Raw genomic sequence first — 22111 nt, 5'->3', positions numbered from 1 at the left:
TGCAAGAAGGCTGAAGCAGGTAGAACATGTACAAGGTTTCTGCAGTACATAACATAGAGCCTCATGTTCTCTCCCTTCACTGTGAAACCTCAAGTAACTCAAGTACCTCAAATAACCTGTTTGAGGAGGTTCAAGTTCCCCCTTCCTAGCCTTCATCTACTCCACAGCTTACAGACTCACCACCACCTCACACACTTGCTCAGGAGGACATCCAGGCTCCTTCTCCCTACCCTGGATGCTTCTAGGATGAACCCACCAGCATGCTCCTCTTCCACAGCCATTCCTCCTCCTCTATCAGAAGGCTGTATGTAGCCTACTCTCCCCTGCTTGCTGTGCCTGGTCAGCACATACCCACAAACTGCAGAACTCCTTTCCCAGGAGACCACATCTTTCTCTTGCCTTAACAACACTCTCCTCCAGAACCCTTCACCACCTACTAATTAAGAGAGAGCCCTCTTAAGCCCTGGCAGCAAGGCAGTGAGTTGGGCTAGTCAAGCCCCCTCACAAACACACCTTGAGGCATTTAAGCAAGTGGCTCCCATCCCACACACCCACCTGGGTCAGGTCCCAGAATGGAATGAACCCCTCTTTGGGCTGGTAGCTAGTGTCCTAAAATGCCTCCACCTCACAGTTCAAGCAACATGTCTCTCCCTGCATACCTTAGCACTGTGTTTTGGGCAGCAGGGACAAAATAACCATGGCAGTACATTACAAGTTCCTTAGTTTGGTTTGGAAGGCTGGATCACCAGCTGGATGTTGCAGTGGTTGATATATTAATTTACATAGCCGTATATGCAGTATATACCACATTTCATGCTACACATGCATTTGCAACACAATACGCTGTTTATCTATAGAACCTTAACTAACATTGCATTGAAAAAAAGGAACAATTTGCAGAGGGTGAGTGCCTGTTAATCATAAGCTAAAGGGGAAAGGAAAAATTTTAAGTGATATAAAGGGAGGAAGTGACTCAGTGGGTGGGAGGGAGGGGACAAGCGTTCCAGACAGATGGGACATGAATAACTTTTCCATCTCCCTCTCTCTCTTCTCTCCCAAGTCTTGCAGGAACTGCTGTGTTGAAATAGTCAGTCATTAACTATTTGATGAGGTTTTAAAATCTGAACTGAATTCTCTGAATGTAACCAACTATTATTACAGGGTCTGCATCACAGCAATGCAAGTGTTGGAGCCCTTTGGCAAGCCATAGCGGTGAAGGGAGGACTGAGCACTCCATAGGAAAAGCCACTAAATGGCGTCAGCTGCTTAGCTCTGCATAGCCCTGGTAATGCTGAAGGAATCAGAGCCGTAATGATTAGTGAGTTTGCAGACCAACTGTGACCAAACAACAGGGCATCCATCCGCGCAGTTGGCAAAAAATGTGATGTTCAGGCTCTGGTGGTGTTCCTCAGCCTGTGGGAGAATCAGGCCCCGGTATGCACTGGGCGAAGGTCATGCTGGAGGAAACGACTGCAGTCCTCCAAAAACCCTCTCGTTTTGGCTATCCTCCTGCAGTGCAGTCCCTGGGGCAGATTCTTCCACTTAAAACATCTACCTTTTCAGAGGGCTGGGGCACAGGCAACAATGCCCTTTTGTGCCAGTTCAACGGCAGGATTCAGACCATGAGTGTTAATAAGTTCCCCTGCTGCCCACAGGGAACCTCTCCCACTCAGTCTACCTTATGCTACGCAAACAGGCTCTGGGAAAACCTGAATGAAGCATTTCCCTTCCCGGATGCCAAAGACTAATTGACCAGCATGAGACCTGCTGAACTTGGTGGAACCAGGGTGGATATAATTACTCAAAAGAGCCAATAACCAATTAACTGAATGGCTTCAGCAGTTTCGAGGTCTGCCTCTTTATTCAAGAGCAAAACAAAGATCAATTTCTTAATAAGCTTTGTAATATCTGCTATTCCTTCCCTCTCATTATTATTATTAGCATTGCAGCAGTGTTTTGTGCATGTAATGAAAGAGTAAGACAAGGGCTGGAATGGCCTGCGTGGTAGAGAAAGAGTGGGCAAAGTCTCAAGCCAAAAAAACATATCTACACAGATAGATATATATAAAAGAGGAAGGCTGCACAAGTCCTCCACAGCACAGGCCCACCAAGTCATGAGGGGATTCTTACCTCAAAACAAGAGCCTACCCCTGCTGATTGCTTTAACCTGTTCATCAGAGTTTTTGCACAAGGAAAACTGAAAATTCTTGATTACTGTCACCTAGTGTGGAGGTGTTGAGGCTTGGCCTGGCCTCCCCAGCATCACCACGACAGCCATGTGAGCTTGGCCAGGTGCTGCTGGCAGGCAGAAGCCCATGGGAGCTACCTGATGATCAGGCATAGCAGCCCAGAGCCCAGCTGCTCACTGGCCGTGACACGGTGACAGCACGTGGCAGGCAGGGCACAAGCACACGCTCCCTTCTGCTGCTGAGGACACTGACCTCTGGCAGAGGGCTGGGCAGGTAATACCTTCATCTGCCACTGCCACATCTGCCAAAGCCCTGAAAGACGTGCTCCTCAAATCCTGTCATTGCATTGCCCTGCAGTTCCCCTATGTGTTTTGCTTTTGAAATTGCAGTTTCCTACTCTCTCTGCTGCTACATCACCAGCTGAAATCACGTTCCCTTTATCAGAAAGTCTCCAGCACTCCTTGCAGTCTTCTTTCTTGCAGTAAGGCAAGAAACAGCAGAGCAATGTACAAATTCCTCCCTGCCTCCCAATTCCTCCCCTGAAATCAGGGCCACTTGGAGTAAATGATCTCGCCCATGAAGATACAGACAGCATCGCCCTTATTTTTCAGCATCTCCCACATACACCATCACGTGTTACCAGGCAGCCTTCTGGTGAAAGTCCAGGTTTCCCTTTTGGATGCATGACTCTGCATAGCCCTGAGAAAGCTCCCTCCACAACAGCAGCAGCAAGACTGCCTTCATTTCTCTTATGTGTGTTTTAGCTGAGAGTGTCTTACCAACAAGCAAAACATTGCAGAAGAGGTCTCTGAAGGAGAAACCAAGAACTCAGAAGAAGGAGATGATGCTGGAAGCCCTTTTTTTAAGTAGCTGTAGCTGGATAATTGTCCAAGACAGACTGGCTTGTTGACTTTCTCACAGCAAAAGGCACAGGGCTGTTTAATTGATTTTAGCCTGTAACTAAACATATAATTCTTTCAATATAATGAACAGCAATGCTACAATACTGCTCTCCTAATGTAAATTGATCCATTACAGATGAGTGTTTAGATCAATGTGTGATGTCCTGATTGGAAATAAAACTGTTTGCTCAAGATCACTATAAAGACAACGGGCACTGACAGATGATATTTATGGGACAAGGAATGGCTCTTAAAAAGGAGATTGCCAAGGCCATGTCCATCAATTACAAAACCAACATTCACCCAGCAGCCACACATGGATTTTTAAAGACAACAAGAAAGAGGAAAACATCCCAAGGCTTTTGAGATAAAACTCACAAGGCACTAGAACAGCAGAGGGTCTTTTCAAAGCCTGAGAGAGCTTCATGGCTGTACACAGTCTCAGCAGAAGTACCCAGAAGAACAAAAACACCCACTAAAATGTCATGGGCCAAACCTTCTCAGGCTTTAAATGGATGGGAGGCCTGAAGAAGCCCCTAAAGTCTTGTGAGTTTATAGCAGCAGACACTTATGAGGTCTTTTATTTCTAGCGCACCCTTGAGGCAGCACTATGCAGCCCAGTTCAGCATGGTGGACAAGGGATTATAAAAGGTAAAAACCCTAATGGAAGAGGCCTACTTACAGCCCCCCCCTCTTTTCAGTGGGGAACTGTCCCCAGCCAGGGCAAAGCTGAGGTTTCAGCAGGCTGGCGCAGGTGGGCTTACCTCTTGCAGTCCCACAGTCCTGCTCGCTTTCCAGCATGGAAATTTGTCAGCTCCAGGCACGTTGGCATGGGGGGCCATGGCTGCCTGGGCAGGGTAGCCAGCACCCGTGGTCGTGTAGGACTGAATGACGCTGTTTATCCACTCACATTACACTGGGGTTCATTTCCTGCAGAGAGCAGCCAGCCTCACCAGGTAATTGTACCATGGTTTGCATCCTATATACTCACAACCCATGTTTTGTCATCTCTGTGCATTTAGAGAAAAGTTAATGACTCCAGTTACCTTCCAAGTCAGTTGTGATTCTCTTGCTGGTAGCTATTCGTTGTGGTCTTTCATTACCTCGCTTGCATGGGGCATTTTTGTTTTCTCCGTTGTGTGCCGAGGAAGTTTTCTAAGAGCTGGAGTACAGGCTTGCCTTCGCACTGGATTGTGTCCCAGCCATTCATTACTGGGGCAGCTGCAAGCACTTCTCTTTCTTCTAGGGATGAGCTTTGCCTTTGAAGCACGCTGCCAGAGCCCGTCGGGGTGCTTGGTGGGACAGGGCTGCGCCTGCACCACCGTGCAGGGCCTGGCGGCCTCATGCCGTGCAGACCCCCAGCTCGACAGGAAACCTGGGAAAAGTGGACCCATGCCTGCACTAGGCACTCCCCCCCGCAGCAGGGAAGGCCCAGGCAGCGGCAGGGGCAGTCCCAGCAATGTGGCCTCCACAGGTGATTGCCATTACTAAGATGGCCGCCAAGGGTGCTAAAATGGCCACCACAGAGACCACCACAACACCTCAGCAGCAAGCTCACCCCCCCCACCCTGGCTCTTGCCCATCCCATTGGCTGGGGGATGATTGGCTGTGTGTCCCCCCTGGCTCCTGATTGGCTGTGCCTGTGGTCCATCTCAGCAGCACAGGGCAGCAGCTGCTGCTGTGGAGGGCTGTGTGAGGGGGCACAGGAGCCCACAGGCCAGCTTGGGATTGTGAGACTATTGGGCTGAAGGCAGCTCCCACCTTGCTGTCAGGCTGGGCTCTAGAAGGCCTCATGTTGCCCTTAAATGACTTTGGTGCTAGAGCAGGAGCATGTGGGCAGCCCTGGTGGCTCCAGAGCCGGGTGGACCCACTGAGGCATGAGGAGCTGCTGGATGGCTGAGGCCTGTGGTGACAGGGGTGAGATGGCATGGCAGCCCTGCACCGGACAGGGAAGCACTGGGAAACAACAGACCTGCCTGTCATTTCAGTACCAGCCAGCCACAGATGTCCATGATGGGACAGGGCTCAGATGGTTTGGCGCAGTGACGCTCAGCTTGCAGGAGGTACAGTTGCTGTCTATGAATATATTGGGTAATGGGTGGCCAGAGGTCAGGAGGGGCCACTGGGTGGGGGAAACTAAATGAAAGGACAATGTTGACACAGAACAAATGATGCTAAATGGCTTGTGAAAATAGACCCATTAAGGGAATGATATTCCGCAACAGCCTTTAAATACAAATAGAGGAGAAAAATAGCCTTTAAATACAAACAGAGGAGACTTGGTATGTTTGTGAAAGCAATGGCTGGACCCTATGGTGAAGGACTGCATTTGTTGGTCACGTCCTAGTCCACTTTCCTTGCAAGAGTCCCCTTCATGTCCATGAGACCAATCTGCTGCATCTTGTCCTCCCCTGAGGGATAGCACATGCCAAACACTGCTTCTGGTCATCTCTGATCATAAACAGCTGAGACTGTGATGAGTGTAACACATGGTAGAGATGGACCAAGGCTGTGCGAGCAAGGAACAGTCTATTAAGGCGAGAAGAAGCTGGTCCCTCTCCTCTTGAAGTCAGAGACATGTGCTCCTACTGACCTGGTCAGACTTGGGACATGAGAGGTCACCTCTCAAGTTTGTTTGTAAGGAAGGTGTTTGGGGACATTGTGATGGTTGTTGCTGCATAGGCACTGTTGCTCACACTCAGGTTACTCAATAATTTCAATCCAGGAGTGGATGTCCCAAGGCAGTGACAGAGCAGTTCTGTTGCTCTCAGCATCATGCTGGCTTATGCAACCTTGAATGGTGTCCCTCCAGCAGCCTCTTTCTCACACTTCCATCCTTAGAAAAGAAAAGCACTGTAACAAAGTAGGACAGAAGAGCTGCAGTCTCTTTGTACAACTGTGGACAAAATGGCCCAGCTGAGTTTCGGGTGTCTGAGAGGATGGCATGACATTATCTCCAACACTGTTTCATGCTACCTTAATAGCTCTGCAGTGCACAGAGAAGTGCGATATGAAACAGATGAGAATGGCAATAGAAAATAGCTTTTCTGTGAGTGCTTGCCCTGTGGGGTAATGCCAGCAGTTAACTTCGTACTTCACAGTGCTACCATGGCATGGAGCACATCCATTCAAACATGAGGTTTATAGACCTGCATCACATGGGTTAAGAAATAAGCAGGCACTTGCTTATACCACCTCAACAGGGCTGAGATTGGTGTCTTCCTCTGAAGGGGTCCACACAAAGGATATTCTATTTCTGCATCTCTTCTCATTTCAGAAGGGTTGTGGTCCATGCATGTGCACGCACTTTGTGTTTGACTGGCACTTTCCAGTTGAAGGAAGTCAGTCCCTCAGAAAGCCCCAGGTTGAAAGTTATGTTGAGTCAATCAGAGGGGAGATGCTGCCAGTGGCACGTTTAGTCTGGTATTGTAACAGGAGCAGGTCTGGAAACCTCCTCAGGCCTACAGCATGGGGCCCTCAGCCACTGACCATGGTCTTTCACAGGGCACACTCACCCTTGGTCTCAGTTTGGTAGCTCAGGTCTGGCTTGTTCTCACTGGCTGTTGCTCACTGCACCACAGCTCCTGCCAGCAAAGGAGCTGACCTGGGTCTCAGCCAGGTAAATTCCTAGAAGGGGGGATGCACGCCAGGCCCTGGCAGCACCAGAGGCATGAAACACTTTTAAGCATTGCCCCGGAATGACAAAATCCCCTTCTATTATTCTTGCTCAAGTGTGAAAACACTGCATGAGACAAAGGAGAAATTATCTTCTCTGATCTTCCTTTCCCAGTATCTTTCCTGTGTATGGATCTCTGAGCTACCTTATGGAGCAAAAACATCTATTTTACTTCAGTAGGGTTCTGATTTTTGTCTGAAGGCACCTGACCCATCTCTCAGACTGCAGGAGCCCTGTCTATGCTCACCCAGGTACCTTGCTATTCATGCTGGTCCCATAATCCCTGCTCTTACTGCAGCCCTACAGTTCTCCTGGTCTTGGGAGGAATGCTTAACCCACTCTGTGCCTCTCCTGTACCTTGTCTGGTAAGAATTTGCTAGTTAACACTACCGGCATTTCTGCTCTTGCAAATTACAGTGTTGATTAAGGTTGGTCACAAAAATAAAGTCTCTTTTCTGAGAAGATTTCATTGGAGATCTTCACCCCATGCCAAGTTATGTCATAAATAACTAATTTGTCATAGTTAATGAGATGAAAAGCTACAACTATGTAGCATATATGCAGAATAAAACTATGTAACAAACAGTGACAGCTAGTATCTGTGAACATTCAAGGTTCACAAGCAGCAAATAGTCTTACTAAAAGGCTTCTCTTCCTGTCATTATCTTGATGCACTCTCAAAAGGAGCACAAGAGGAAAGTTTGTCACTAGCTGAAGCAGGTTTTTCCTTGAAATAGCCACAACCAGCCTCAATTCAAGAAAACTCATCAGATCAGAACAGCTACTTTAGAGGGGAAAAAAATGTCCTTCAGTACCTGTGACATTCACCTAGAAGAAAAAAGCCTAACAAAAAACAAAACCAGGAAGGGAAAGCCAGACAAATTCCCATTATAATATGGTACAGATTTAGCAGGGAAGAGAAACCACCATTCAAACAAACTACTGAGAGCAACAGTAGATTTTCCAGCTCCTGAGGTCTTCAAATCAAGACCAGACCCTTTCTGAGGGGTAAGTTACACCACTCGTCTTAGGAGGAACTGGCTGTAGTTCCTGAAGCAGTAACACAGGACAGAGGGGACGGACTCTTGCCTTGAGCATGTGCTGCCTTGCAGAGAGAGGCAGCAGTTGCAGAGCTGGAGCGCAGTGTGCCTGGTGTGTGCGCAGGACCCCCAGCAGAGGTGAGCTGCTCAGCAGCAGGGCAGCCTTTCATGCAGCCAGACCAACCAGGGGAACAGCAGCCACAGCTCACCAGCTCAGCATGTGAGCCTCACCTTGCCTCCCACCGCCTTTACTCCCCGCCCAGCTCCAGTGAACCACACCTACCAGTTGAGCAAGACCAGCATTTGGCCATCAGCAACCAAAAATTTTGGGAGGGGGAAAGCCTGCAGAAATCTGCTCTTGAACTGCTGCTGTCTCTCCCTCACCCATGTCATCTTTTTGACTGAGGTAGGGCTGACTCACCTGCAGCACGCTCTCTGGTTGGCAAGCTCCCCGCTGTCTGCACCACAGCCAAGGACTGAGCACACAGGTTTCCTGCCATCGCCGTGAGACGGGGCTGTCGCGCTCCTGAACTGTCTGTATGTGAGCAAAAAGAAGGGGATCTTGGCAGGGGCACCAGAGCCGCCTCTTTCCATCTTTGCTTCCGTGAACTTTTCCAAAGGTTTCGAGGGTGGCCTGCGTTTGCTGTTCCCCGTTGGCTTTGTCACATTGCCTACTCGCCAAGTCTCAGACTGCCAGCATGTCTCCCCTGGATGACTCGGCTCCTGTTATTTTGTGTTAAAATTGGTATGGTTTTTAAATGGCTATAAATAAGTTAAAACCGCATCTTTAATTAATCACTGCACTTCATATTGTAAGTGGAGATTTTTTGTAATGACTCATTTATGATTTTAAGATGCCATTTGCTCACTGTCAAATGTATCTAGCTTTTATCCCTCCATGTTTAACAGGTTTAGGATAGAAACAAAATTTCATCAATGAAGGATGCTAATCCATTTAGTCTAGAGCAAACAATCGGTTACTAAGTAAGTGGGAAGAGATTGAGTGGATACTTCTATCTAAGCAACAATGAACTTCAGGCAATAGACAGTATGTTCATAATCTTAAAACCATTTTAAACTAATCTTAAAATGTTTATTTTTCACTCACATGGGTTTGAAATTGGAAATACATATGTCTGGATGACTAAAACATGAACAACAAATAGGAGCAGCAGCATGTAAAATATAGAGAAGTAGAAGCATTAATAGAAATATTTCTACTATAGCAGCTATTAAATGATTTTTTTTACAGTTTGGAAGAAGAACCCGTATGTTTATAGGATTTTTCCCCCCATTAAAATATGTGTGTATGTGTAAGTGTGCCTTTCTCTAGATGTTATTTAGCCACACACACAGAGCACACGTATAAATTGTCTATCAGTGAAGTAAGAGCTGCTTCTCCTTTTGTTTCTTGTCCCATTGGCAGGCAGAAAAGGATACCAAATCCAACACTATCAGCATCTTCACAGCATCTATCCGGGGGGCAGGTGCAGTTTTGAAGGTGGGTTCACAGCCTCTGTCACCTCCCATGCCCATGAAGGCGAGTGGAACCCCAGCCTGGCCTGCCTGCCTTGTGCATCAGGACCATGCCCACAGTTCCAAGCAGAAGGAGCTTGCCAGCACCAGGCTCCAGGTGTTCCAAGTTACAAGCCTTTCCTGAAACAACTAGACTGCATCTCTGGCATGGAGACAGTTTGTTAAATTTACTTGTTCCCATGGAAGGGGCACAGGCAGCGTAGGACCTCCTCAGACGTGAGTGTAGGGAGAGCAGTTGTGCACCCCAGAAAACAGCACTCAACCAAATGCCATTGCGCACAGCTTCCAGGTGCCCATACATTCCCTGAGCAGGCAGAAAGATGCTTTTTTTAATTTGGTCCCAGATTAAATTCAAGTGACAAGCAGGTGGCTGGATATCCAAAAATGTGGTTATTTCCCCCCCCTCCCTTTTTTATTTTCTCAAGGGAGCACACAGATACTTAATATAGGATGTAACTAAACCACAAAAAGAACCATTGCATCGGAACTACAGAAAAATAATAAATGCTTTTAAAAATTGTTCTACCTCAATTCCTAGACAACTCAAGTCTGATGTGCAGTATATGATCTGTCTGCTAGGATTGAATCCAGGCATTCACCACTTGGTTAGCTTAAGAATTTTGAGCAATTTTTTCCATTTATCTGTATTCTCCTCAAAATCATTTCACACATTTCTCAGATACATCAATCCTTCCGGCATTCCTCTAGACACTCAGTAGGATGCCCTGCTATAAATATAATAAAGCCTTTTATTATGTCCATTAACCATGGACATGTGTGCTCCAAAAGTTTCCTGACACGCAGTCATTTGTGGTTTTTTAATTACAAACAGAAAATATCTACCAGCAAAAGAAGACAGCAGACTGGAAGTGGATCTTTATGAGTGTGTTTTGAGTATGTTCTCTGGCGGGCTGATGGCACCCACACCCTCCTGATCCCATCAGAGACTCTCTGCGTGTGCACATACGTGTACACAAAAAGACAGTAACAGAACAGATCAGTCTCGGGTGATAGAGATTTGTCAGCTGTGCCGACCCCAGGGGGCTTATGCAGGTTTTCAAACCCCAGTAACACTGATTTTTTTCAATATGCAAATATGGCCCCCTCCATTTTGCAGACCTAGTTCCACTTGAACTCAGCAGAGAAAAAAAAGGCCCAGTAAATTACTTGACAAATTAAGTCATATTTATTGAATGCGTTTTATTTCAACAACCAAAAAATTCTAACAGCCTAACAATGCACATAAGTTAAAAATTAATTATCACTTAGTGATAACAAAGATAAAGTTGATTTACATGGAAAAAAGAACATTTACAATATGTTAATCCTTATTCACATTGTTGATACCGCAATAAAACACAATTTGTTTTTTTTATTTTTTATTTCACAAAAAAGGCGGAAAATTGTGCTTTGTTAAGAGGCACTACAAGAAAAGTTTCTTTCTCCAAATAGATATTATATGATGGATATTGAATAAATAGACATATATGCATTGTAATTCGCAAAGTTCTGGCAAGACCACAGGCTAAAATGCCCACAGATTCACTTAGAACCACTGCAAAATTGGCAGTGAAATTAAAAATAAAAAGGCAAGACTCAGCATTGAAAAAATACCTAATAAAATTTTTGGTTGAAGTGTAAAAGATACCAAATGTTGATGCCATCATCAGATGAACAACCTTACGTAGCTTGACAAAATTCAGTTTCCTTTCAATGTATGGAGTGATTTCAGCTACAGGGTAAGAAGACAGTTTTGAAAGAGTAGCTCTGAGAGAAACATAAAGCAGCAACCATCGAAATTCTGATTAAAGCTGCAGCATACTACAGAAATAAAGGACGAAGAGCAAAAGGGGCATAAAGTAAGCAACCCACCATCATTTTGCAAAAGTATATGAAATTTATGCAGAGATACTCTTATGTTTCAAACATTAATTTTGAAAAAAATCCCTTAAAAACTCCAGAGGTTACTGAGCAGCTAGAATTAGCTTGTATTGCAACGTCTTCTCCCTGTATATTGTCTGTTCTGAGTAAATATCTACACATAGAGGTTTGTTTCTCGTTTTTAACTCCTACCTTTTATACCTTTCAAATATATAAATAGTATTAACAGTTATATTACATTGCCTGGTGTAGTAAACAGAAAGTAACTTTCAAAGTGATATTGCATGAGGTCTTTGTCAAGGTTACATGAAAAGCCCGTGTGAAAAAAGGAAGAAAAAAAACCAAGAAGCCTTGTTGGTACAGTTATGATTGCGGTTTGAACAGGCGTCTGAAATCAATCCAGCTGCAAGAGTAGCAAAGGTGAGGTCTTGTCTCAGAAATCATTGCATGGAAGTGAAAAATAAATGCTACTTGGTGTCTCTTTCGACACGACGCCTCAGAACTGGTGGACGCTATAGTAGATTGCAGCTTTAGTGCTCATGCCATTGAAGAGTCAGTCAGTATTAGCTCTGCTTTATGTAATGTAGCTGCGAGCTACGTCGCTGTGAAACCCTTCGACAAGGAGGTGGATGGGTGTGCAGGGCCTTGTGCGCCTGCGGCCACCCGCGGCAGGGAGGCTGGCAAGCGCCCGCACCTCGAACACCACGCACTGGAGGTGGGCTGCAGCCTGGGGGACCTGCGGCTGAAAACACTTCATTTCACTGGCACAAAACGCGTGACACGGAGGAAGCCCAGCTAAAACAGAAACACAGGGAGCCTGGTGAGAAGGGCAAACGGGAAGTCAGCAACGCAAACCCTCGGTCTGTCAGCAATCGACCTGGACAGGATCGTTGGGATTATGGCATTTTGTGTCCCGGTGTAACTTTATACTTGTGTGTGTGTTTCACCTCAGTATAAACAAAAAGCAACAAGAAGGAAGCTTATAAATTTTAAGATCTGAAACCGAGAACAGGTAAATAAAATCCACAGTAAAATGTGGTTCATAGTATGAATTCCATACATCAAATCTCAACACATTATTTTTCTTCTCTTTCTATAAAGACCTCGTTAACGGAGAAGTCTTCTATGCACTGAATTTCAGGTTTAGTCATTCTGAGTCCCATGAAAATTCATCTGTTCACTATGGAAAGCACTGTCTGGAGAGTGGAACATGCTGTATCCTTTTAAGTGTGCATTGTGGTTAAAGTACTTTAACTTACTAGTTTTCTTTTTAAGGTGCCCTGATTTGTTTTTCCATTTTCTCTCTTTTTTTCCTCTTTTCTTTTTTTGGCAGTGTTGATTTACGTCTTTAAATACATATCTCAAAAATTACCCATCAAGTTGCCAGATAGGAAGCCATATAATAATAAAAAAAAAAATCAGGGATAAACATAGAAAATAAATAGGAATTCAAAAATAGTCACCACACCCTGAGAGCAGGCGGCAGTTTATCAAAAAGCCAAAGCAACTCATTGTGAAGTGGTTTTAATACATAAACAAGTCTCATCTTTAAAGAACTCATTTCACAGTCTATACTTTCAGGTTGTAAAGTTCCGTCCCATGCAATTTTAATATATATATATATATTATGTAAATATATATATATACACACAAAGTTGTAAATTTTCCTTCATTGATTTCATAGGACTTTTTCTTCCCATTTACTTGCTAGATGTCCCTTTCACAAGTGCAAGATTAATGAAGGCATAATCCTATGTGATTACAATGATTACTTCAGTCAAATGTAGGAAGTGTAACACTCGACTGTCTATGTCAAGGCGATGTCTGATCGGGCAATGCTGAATTCATTCCGTTTGCACATGGATCATGTGCAACAGAAACAAAGAAACAAAAAGTAAAAAGAGAAAAAAACCTAAAAATAAACCCATAAAAATCCTTGGATCAATGTATTGCTTTCCGTGCTGCTATCTCACATTATCTCTGGTCAATGTCTGCTGGAGCCGCCTTGCTTTTGTCGGGGTTCTCTTCCTCAGCCTCCACTTTGTACATCTCCTCAGAGCCCTCCTCGCTGTCATTCTCCTCCGACTCCGTCAGCAGCTCCTCATCCTTGTACTCTGCAACATCAACCACCGTTCCCAAATGCTCTTTTAGCTTCCCATGGTGCTTTACGTGATAACGCTGGTTCTGGAAGAATTTGATGATGGTATGTTTGGGGAGATCCAGCTGAGCAGAGAGGGTATGGATGGCTTCCTGATCAGGGTAGAGACCCACGTCATGGATAAAGCTTTGAAGGATACCTAGAGCTTCTAAGGAGATCTTGGTACGGGATCTTGGCTTTTTGGCACAACTGTCCTCAGCGGGTGGAGGAGGAGCCTCTTCTCTAGGTGGGGAATTCTCCTTTGCAGGCTGGGACTGCTGTCTGTGCAGCACCTACAAGATCAAACAGACACAGACTTCATGTATGTGCCAACCCACTCGGTGTTTGAGATACGGGCACTTTATGCAAGGTCTGCTTTGTTCTGGTGAAGAAAAGTACTAATTGATATTCATTTTCCACTACCTTTCTTACTTGTAAGACAGCTGCACCAGAAACTACAGACTGAAAGGTGAAAGCAACATAAAAGGCAAATGATGCAAAATAAAGCCACAAAATAAATAACAACTACAAAATGTAGGTAAAAAACCAGAAATACCAAATAGCCAAAATAAAAATTAAGTCAAAAAGTATTATAATCTCATGGTCATGATGACTGGCCAGCTGTCCTGTCTCAGACAAGTCATTCTCCTGCTTTGCTTCTTTTCTCCCCGCTCCTTGTTTCCTCTCATCTTTACAGGCCAGAGACTCTCACCAGTTTCTACACACTGCCAAGTACCACAAAGGCCTAATCACACATGGGATTGTTGGGTGCTATGTTATCACGAATAATGATTTGGCATTAAAATCCATCACAGCTGCTTTATGACAAAAAAAAAATAGTAATAAAAGTCCAGACATTTGTTAAGATTTCCCTTCTATGACGAGTGACATCATAGTCAGTTCAGTTGCTTCACAGAGCTGGCTTTAATGTATCTCTTCAACAGATTTCTCTGTATTGTATCTGTATTAATTTCACTAGTTGAGGCGTTCTGAGTTCAAATAATTATATCCCTCCATTCTGAGAAAGCCTCTGGGCAAACACGCTTTTCAGTCTTGTAACAGCAGTATCTCCTTTTCAGCAAGTTTAAAGAAAGCCTATGTAGCTCTTAATCTTCCTAACAGCCACTTAAAATGACTAAGAAAGGGCCTTGTGCAGCCCTTATTCCAGGGGAAAAATACCTGCTCTGAGTTGTTAGAAATACAGAGGAGCTCCATATGCTTTCTTTAAAACCAAATCTATACAAGAGAGATTACCAGCAAAAATCCCCTACAGGATTGAGGGCTGTATTTGCCCAGAGATTTCTTCAGATGCAGAGAAATAATTATTAGAACTCAGCACTACAGAGCTAACAAAATCAATATGGATAAGTATTTCCTTCCTCAAATAAGAGGGAATTCTGGCTCTTCACCCAAAGAAGAAAATGTCTTTGCTGCAAACTCTAACATCCAGAAAATCAACCCTACATGAAAGCTCTCTAAGGGGAAACAAGTAAGGATAAATAATGGAAATGTGCTGAGAACTTGCACTGAATTTTATACACATACGAAGCCCCCAGTAAAACGCTATGCGATTCAAGTTATTACTGCAAGAGGGAAGTCTACTGTGGAATATCAGCCTGTCAATCCATGCAAATAAATAAAAAGGCTCTGTGCCGAAGAGCCCTTTATTCATTTCCTTCATCAAATGTTGCTGTCATAGTAATTTATAACATCAGCGATCTCCAGTCACTCTTTTTGAAAAGCACGTGACAGTCCCCAGCCACTGCCCACCGCACACATGCGGCCAAGGAGCTGAACCTGGAGGAGATGCTGTGGAAATGACTGACCCGTAGTCTGGCCAAGGCATTGCTTTTCTTCTGCAGCACCTGAGGGCACCTGGCCGGCTGCAAGGGGCTACACCTCCAGTTGCTGCTCACCATCGCTCGCAGAGGCAGGACCAGCACCACGTCCCCAGTGCGAGGGCATGCACATGCAGAGACACAACTGCACGTCCCGCCAACTGCAGCACAAGTCATTGTTGCTGCTGCCGCCGTGGAGCGATGCTCGTGACAGTGACGGAAAGCACCCAAACAAGGAGGCAGCTTCACGGCAGCTCCACGCTGTCAGCTAAAGGCAGGTGTCACCACTGGGGACGGGCAGGGCTTGCCACACTCCTGGCAAGAGCTGCTGGTGGGCAGGATGCACTGCAAATGTTTTTCAGTGCCATTAGATTAACTTTCCTCTCACGTAAATACTCAGGGTGTCATAGAAATGGAGCTAACCAAGGAGCTGGGGGAAAGCAGAAACTCAAATGGAAATGACAGATATTCTGGTTTATGTTTTATTACATCTCTTGTAATAAAAGAGCATAATGTTTCAATGAACTAAATTGCTCAGCTGCTCTTTGAGGATTTCATTTTTGTCCATGGATTGTTTTCAAAGAGAAAGATGGATGTTTCCAAACAGAGGCATTACAGACGAGGGTCAGATCTGTACCTAAATCAGCAGGGAGCACTGAAAGCAGCAGAGCCATGATCGTTGACAGTAGCCAAGGACCCAGCCCCATAAATTTGTCACACAGCCCCTACCTACATTATCTCCCCTGTTGTGCCCTTTGGTTCTGTCCCCTGACACAGTAAGGCCCAGAGCAGCCAAAAATAAAAGGCTTTAACACCACAAATAAACTGCCAGGGAATTTACAGACAGCGTCATATGAAAAGCCTCAAGTAGCATTGCTCATCAGAGGCTGAATTCAAGTAGCAGCTAACAGAGACAGAAACACATCCAGAAAGAGTACGAATTACTCAGTTCATTCTTCTTGGATTTGGAAGTGGGCTTTTTTCCCCTTTTCAGTTGACAAATAGCATGAGAAACGATCCAGTCTGAAAAATGTTACAAGACTTCCAATCAAATATAATGATGAAAAAAATCCAACAATACAGGATCAACAGCAGTAAAATGTTTAATTTGAAGGAGATGAAGAGATGCCTACAGCATCTATAAAGCAATCAACCAAAGAGAGGGCTGAGAGCGGAGAGAAAGAATAATTTTACTTAACCCTTCCTTTTCTGGAGTGACCTCTCCAAGACAAAACACATAACCCAGGGGTTATCAGTGTAAAATGTTAGAAAAAAAATTGTATTTTATTTCACTTACCATTTTCTTAAGTAATACAAAAAACTAAAGCTACTCTTAAACATATAAATCTCATGATTTCACTAACTTCTGGGGGCTTGGTCTGGATTTCCAGCAGCATTAACAAAGGATTTCAGTGACACAACATTACCCATATACAGAGTGATTGATAAATGCAATGAATTTCCTTCAGATTTAGGCTGTGATCAGTTTTGTATTTCCTTACGATAATATGGGCTATTTAATATGAAAGAGCATGCTTTTCTATGGGAAACAGATCAACTGTTGAGGCACATGATACAATATGAAGTCTAAATTAGCTTTTCGTTAAATATTTGCTTTGAACTACATATGTAAAACACGCTGGTCAATTTGGGCAATTTGCTTACTTCATGTCCAACTCTGCACACCACAGCCTCATACAGGAAACTATCCATTTTTGTCAGTTCCAGGTTTTCAGATTTTGGGTCATTATTATGCTCAAAAATTTCCACCGGCTTCATGTACTGCTGTGCACACCCTGCCGTAACGCTTCAGGTTTTGGGTCAGTGCTGCTCTGCTTCTATGGGAAGCCCTGCTGATAGGAAGCCCTTGTGATAGGACAAGGGGCAATGGTTTTAAAGTAGAAGAGGGTAGATTTAGACTAGAAGTAAGGAAAACATTTCTCACAATGAGAAGCAGGTTGCCCAAAGAGGTGGTAGATGCCTCATCCCTGGAAACATTCAAGGTCAGGTTGGACGGGGCTCTGAGCAACCTGATCTAGTTGTAGATGTCCCTGCTCATTGTAGGGAGGTTGCACTAGATGGTCTTTAAAGGTCCCTTCCAACTCAAACTATTCTATGATTCTATGATCTTCCATGATTAAAGTACAGGCTGCAGCACATTTTCCAGTGCAGACAAACCCCACAAATGATGGTCTGGCCCACGAAACACCACGCGTACGGTGGGCTTCAGAGAAGAGATAAAAACGATGGCTGTGCTCAGCTTTCATTTTCCCCAGAAAGCTGGTGCTGGGCTTGGGAGGGTGCACATCCCAGTGTAGATGCACTGTGCCCCGCTTTCCCGCTCCCTTCTTCCTCCATGCCCTTCCCCATCCTCCCCGGCCACAGGTGGGGCAGGCTCCTCCTCCACAGCCACCACCATCTGGAGCCGACTTCCCTTCCCCTCTCTCCCTCCTCACTGACCCCCCATCTACTTTCAAATCAAATGTGAAGATATAGATTTCCTTCCATGCCCACAGGACTTATTTTTTCCACCCCTTCAAGAGATTTCATTTTTCAGCTCTGCAGGCATGGCTGCATTCTTGGCATTTCAGAACAGCGCACAAACAGCAGATGCTGCTTTACGAAGGTTCACTCAGGTAGACTTTAACCTCACAGACAAACTCATTTTTTTCAAGCAAATTAACCAGCCCTGGTAGAAAACTTGCAAGAAAACAAGTATGATGGAAGTTGACTTTAAAAGATAAAGTGAATGGTCTTAAATCGCACTGTACTGAAATATCATTTGAAGGCCACAATGAAAACCAGCTGGAAGCCATGTGTAAAATATAATAGTACATGCCTACAGGGAAGGAAGTGAGATATTGAATGATTAAGTTTAGGAGAGTATATAATGTAGTGTATCATTACGGGAGTGATCAGGATTACTTGTAATAAGCTAAGGGTTTGTGGTCTTTCTAAAATCCAAAGCCAAGAATTATTGGGGGGAAGGGATCACTGCACTGTTTTACACATATCCACTCCCCACATCTCAGGACGCTCCTGCAGGAGTAACCTGACTTTGTCAGAGTGGGACAGCCGCATTCCCACAGAAAAGAGAGGTGAGCGAACCCAAACTGAATGATGAACGTCATGTAATTGCAGTCTGTGTCTGCACTGTATTTAATTTTGGCTGGATTCACTATCCCACTGATGTTTGTTCCCATTTCCACCCACTTTCTAGCTAGAACTAGACACGTGAAAATGGTGAGTCGCTAAGGGGAGCCAAGCAGGAACTCGAGCGGGGTACACACACACACTTGGGCACCAACTGCAGCAAGGCACTGGCTGACACCACTTGCTCTGTGAAATGCCACCTTTCGTTGCCTGAACATCCATTGCAGTGGATTAGAAGCAGAAACTGCATTTCTACGTGAAAACCCAGAGCTCTTTTGTTTCATAGTGTGGCTCTGCTCTTCCCTTTGCAGACAGGGTTAGTCATGTGAGCTCCTTTCCGATGGGTTTTGCTGAGATGATGCAGTGCCCCTTACTAGGAGAAACACCAAAAATGTTACGCTCTTGGAAGACAAGACTGTGCCTTTGCAACAGAGACTGCCCGTGTCGAATGGACATCGCCTTCCTCTGTGCACAGACAGAGCGAGCACCGATAGGTACCTCAGCTGGCATGTGCTAGCCAGTACTGATTCTCATAACCCAAACCCACAAGGAGCAAAGCTGAATGGATTGTCCCTCTCTCCTCCACACTGGAGGGTCTCACTTTTTAGCTTTCCTTCACATTTACATTGCTCTTGTAGCCAGCCATGACACCATCATACCAAGGACTTCTATGCCAAAGACAGCAAATTTTTAGCCCACTTAAGGAGCCCAAAATAAAAGCCAGGGAGAATGCCTGCGCTTTACAAAATGCCCGCACTTTACAAACAAAAGTTCAGTTCCTGTGTTTGTTCCGTCTAACACCTGTCATCTATTACAGCCCTTACAAGCATTCAAGACTAGTCAGCAGGATTTCCCACCAGCTTGACTCAATGCAAAAATGGATTCACTATGTACTTCATGTAAGCAGGCCTGCTAGAAAAGCTCCTTCCCAACGACTAGCTAAAGTCAACGGGAGGGCAGAGGACAAGCCAAAACAAGGTGTTCAGCTGCATTTTACTGACACCTGTAGCTGGAATTTACAATACTTCGCCTCTGAATGCTGAGAGCTCCCAGGTGGGGCCTAGCTATCATGTTAAGAGTTACTGAAGAGACAACCTCCATCACCTTGCAAAGAAATCTTACTACTAGAAGGATGCACTGCGTGTTCCTTTTAGCAGATCTTACAGGAATAATCTGCAGGAGATGATCTATTCAACCAAATAGCCTTACACTCCCTACCTCCAGTCTCTTGCAGCTTACCTTCATATACATAAATGTGCAAGAAGGGAACAGAGGAAGCTGCTGCCATGAACAGGCTTGCACACTGACAGCCTCCCAGTCCAGGGCTCGCACGGGCAAGAGCATTAATTAGACACAATCACTGTGCCAAGACACTTTACAGGTTTCCTAGGAATGTCTGTACAAGAAACTGTAAGCAGAAGTTACAATTTGCACCTGTGTTCATTTCTTTCCTCTCAAAAATCTGGTTGTTAGACTACTCTTTTTTTTTTTTTCCTCGCAAAAACATATTCATTTAGGTAAACACTGCAGCACTAGTCGCAGCTCCAAATGAAGTATTTTCTTTGGGCTTATTCTCACAGTGGTGATTTCACACCTTCACACCATAAAGCTGTGTTAAAGACTGTGGTTTAGTTTCCTTGCTTTTCTTGGGTTATACAGTATCCTAAGTTCAAAACTCAGGAAAATCCCAAACTGTTATTAAAAAAGAAAAAGTATCTATGAAGTGATGACAAATTGCAGACTACAGGTGTTAGATTACATTTTTACTCCAGGCAGGTTTAATATACTTCAGTTTCCTTTTACAATCGCCCTTAGCAGGTACTGTTATCAGTAAGGGATTTAAAAAAATATATGATACTCAATAAAAGAAGACCGTGTCAAAAGAAATCAATATGAGCGTGCAAAATGGTAGGAAGTATGACATGGATAAATATGTTCACTTTCATCTAACTTTAGTCTGAGCTTCTTTTAATTTTGTAGCTCAAATGCTACCCATACATCCTGTCCATTTCCCAATGCAGCTTAATAATTGCTTCACAAGCGTGAACACCGTTATTAGAGATAACTGTAATACATGTTTGTGATATGATGTACCCTGTCTCATTCAAGCCAGACCAAATCATCCAACCAGAGCTGGCGGCTACAACAACTTGTAACCCAGCAGCCCTGGGTCCTATTTGGCTGCAAAGACAAAGAAGTCACACAGTAAAAACATCCCCCAAATATTAAGGTCTTTCCTATCACCCTTCCTCTGCTACTGACCACCACTGGAGCCAGAATATTGGCTCAGACAAACGCCAAGTCCTAAATCTTTCAGCTCTGAGGTACGAGTCACTCTCTGAGCCACGCAGAAGGGGAGTCAGAGAGAACTATGAGAAGAGAAATGAGTTCCACAGGGAATCAAAGTCAAAGGCAAGTTTGGTTTCCAAGCTGGAATGTGAGCTTGTTGAAGTGATTCATTTCAACATCTTTGGAGCACACTTGCCACATGCTTCCCTTTGCTTTACGGCGGTCGCCTTCCTTAAGGGCAGGAAATAGGCAGTGATCTGAAAACATGGCAAGACACTGAACAAACGCCCAGTCTCTGAAACAGCGGCCCCATCCTGCAATTCTTCTCCAGGACCAAACTGTCAAAAGTGGTCAAAAAAGAGACAAAAAAGACAAGAAAAAAAAAATCAAAAAATAACAAAATGTTCAGTTGTGCATTGTTTTTGCCACCCCATACAAAGTGATAAGCATAAGCATTAGCAAAACACAATTAATCTTGACCTGAAGGTGGGGGGAAGGTGTCTCCCACCCAGCACACACTGCTCCCATTAATGCTAACAGGAGCGTAGCATGCATCAAAGAGCAAATACACCACAAAACATTTTTAAGAGCTATCATCACTGGAGATAAAATATAAATTACAGCCTGATTACACTGCGCTGCTAAGAAGCTACATGTGCAGCATAGCTCACAGTGACAACTGGAGATGACCAGATAACTTCTGGACAGGTCTAAGGTTACTGTAAAACATCTGTGCGGAGGAATCTTTCCTTGTCTTTGCTTTCCTTTCAAGAAGCCGTGGCACTGCTGTCTGCACAGTTGTTTGAAGAATGTTTACAAATCAGCTTGACAAAGGGAAAAAAAAAATCTGCCATCACTTGACCACAATCATGATCTTATTCTTCAGTAATGCGTGGTTTATTTCCCTTTCCTGATCTCTGTTAATAGACAGCACGTGCCTACACAATAGCCACTATTTTGTCTGTATAATGTTAAAAAAATAAATCACAAAACTCTGACAATGCAGAGCAGTGTCCCGGTGTTTCCTGGGGTAACTGCTCTCCCTCGAACACTAACTCAACTCTTCCCACAAAAGCACAGGCACAACTTTCATTGCTGTGCAAGTGCCTGAGAACTGGCTGATTTTATGGGGTAGCATAAATGAGCTCATGCTGATGAACGTTAGTGGATTAGCTCTGAATTTCCCATCTTTTGCTGGTTTAAGCCAGATTCTTAGGTTTACTGCATACTTATTGTGTCCAGCAGTGGATATCCCTTTCTCAAATACCTAGCTGCAGCCTGGGAGGGGTGTCAACAACTACTGCTCAGCCTGCAGGTGGAGCCGGCACGTACCTACCGTGTGAATATACAGCAGGCCGGATTCATTCCGGCTTCTGCTGGCACAAACCAGGGTGCTGGTGACAGAGAGGCCGATGTGGCCAGGAAGCGTTGCACAACGCCGCTGCAGACTCTCTCCTGAAGGCATCGGTG

At 44.6% G+C, this 22111-nt stretch overlaps 1 protein-coding gene across 1 annotated transcript in view; it reads right to left on the bottom strand.

Annotated features, from left to right (window-relative positions):
- Positions 1–12203: 12203 nt before the first annotated feature.
- The window catches only part of SATB2 (SATB homeobox 2), a 131489-nt gene continuing 121581 nt past the window's right edge, over positions 12204–22111 (bottom strand). The window contains exon 10 of the mRNA XM_082001428.1: positions 12204–13654. Within this exon, the coding sequence (XP_081857554.1) occupies positions 13199–13654 (456 nt within the window). The 3' untranslated portion in view covers positions 12204–13198. The remainder of the gene's footprint in view (positions 13655–22111) is intronic.

The sequence above is a fragment of the Phaethon aethereus genome, assembly GCF_964289735.1.
Source record: "Phaethon aethereus genome assembly, chromosome: 6".
NCBI classification, from domain to species: Eukaryota; Metazoa; Chordata; class Aves; order Phaethontiformes; family Phaethontidae; genus Phaethon; species Phaethon aethereus.
Note: the sequence above shows the minus strand (reverse complement) of the source record. Positions and strands in the feature narration are given on the sequence as shown.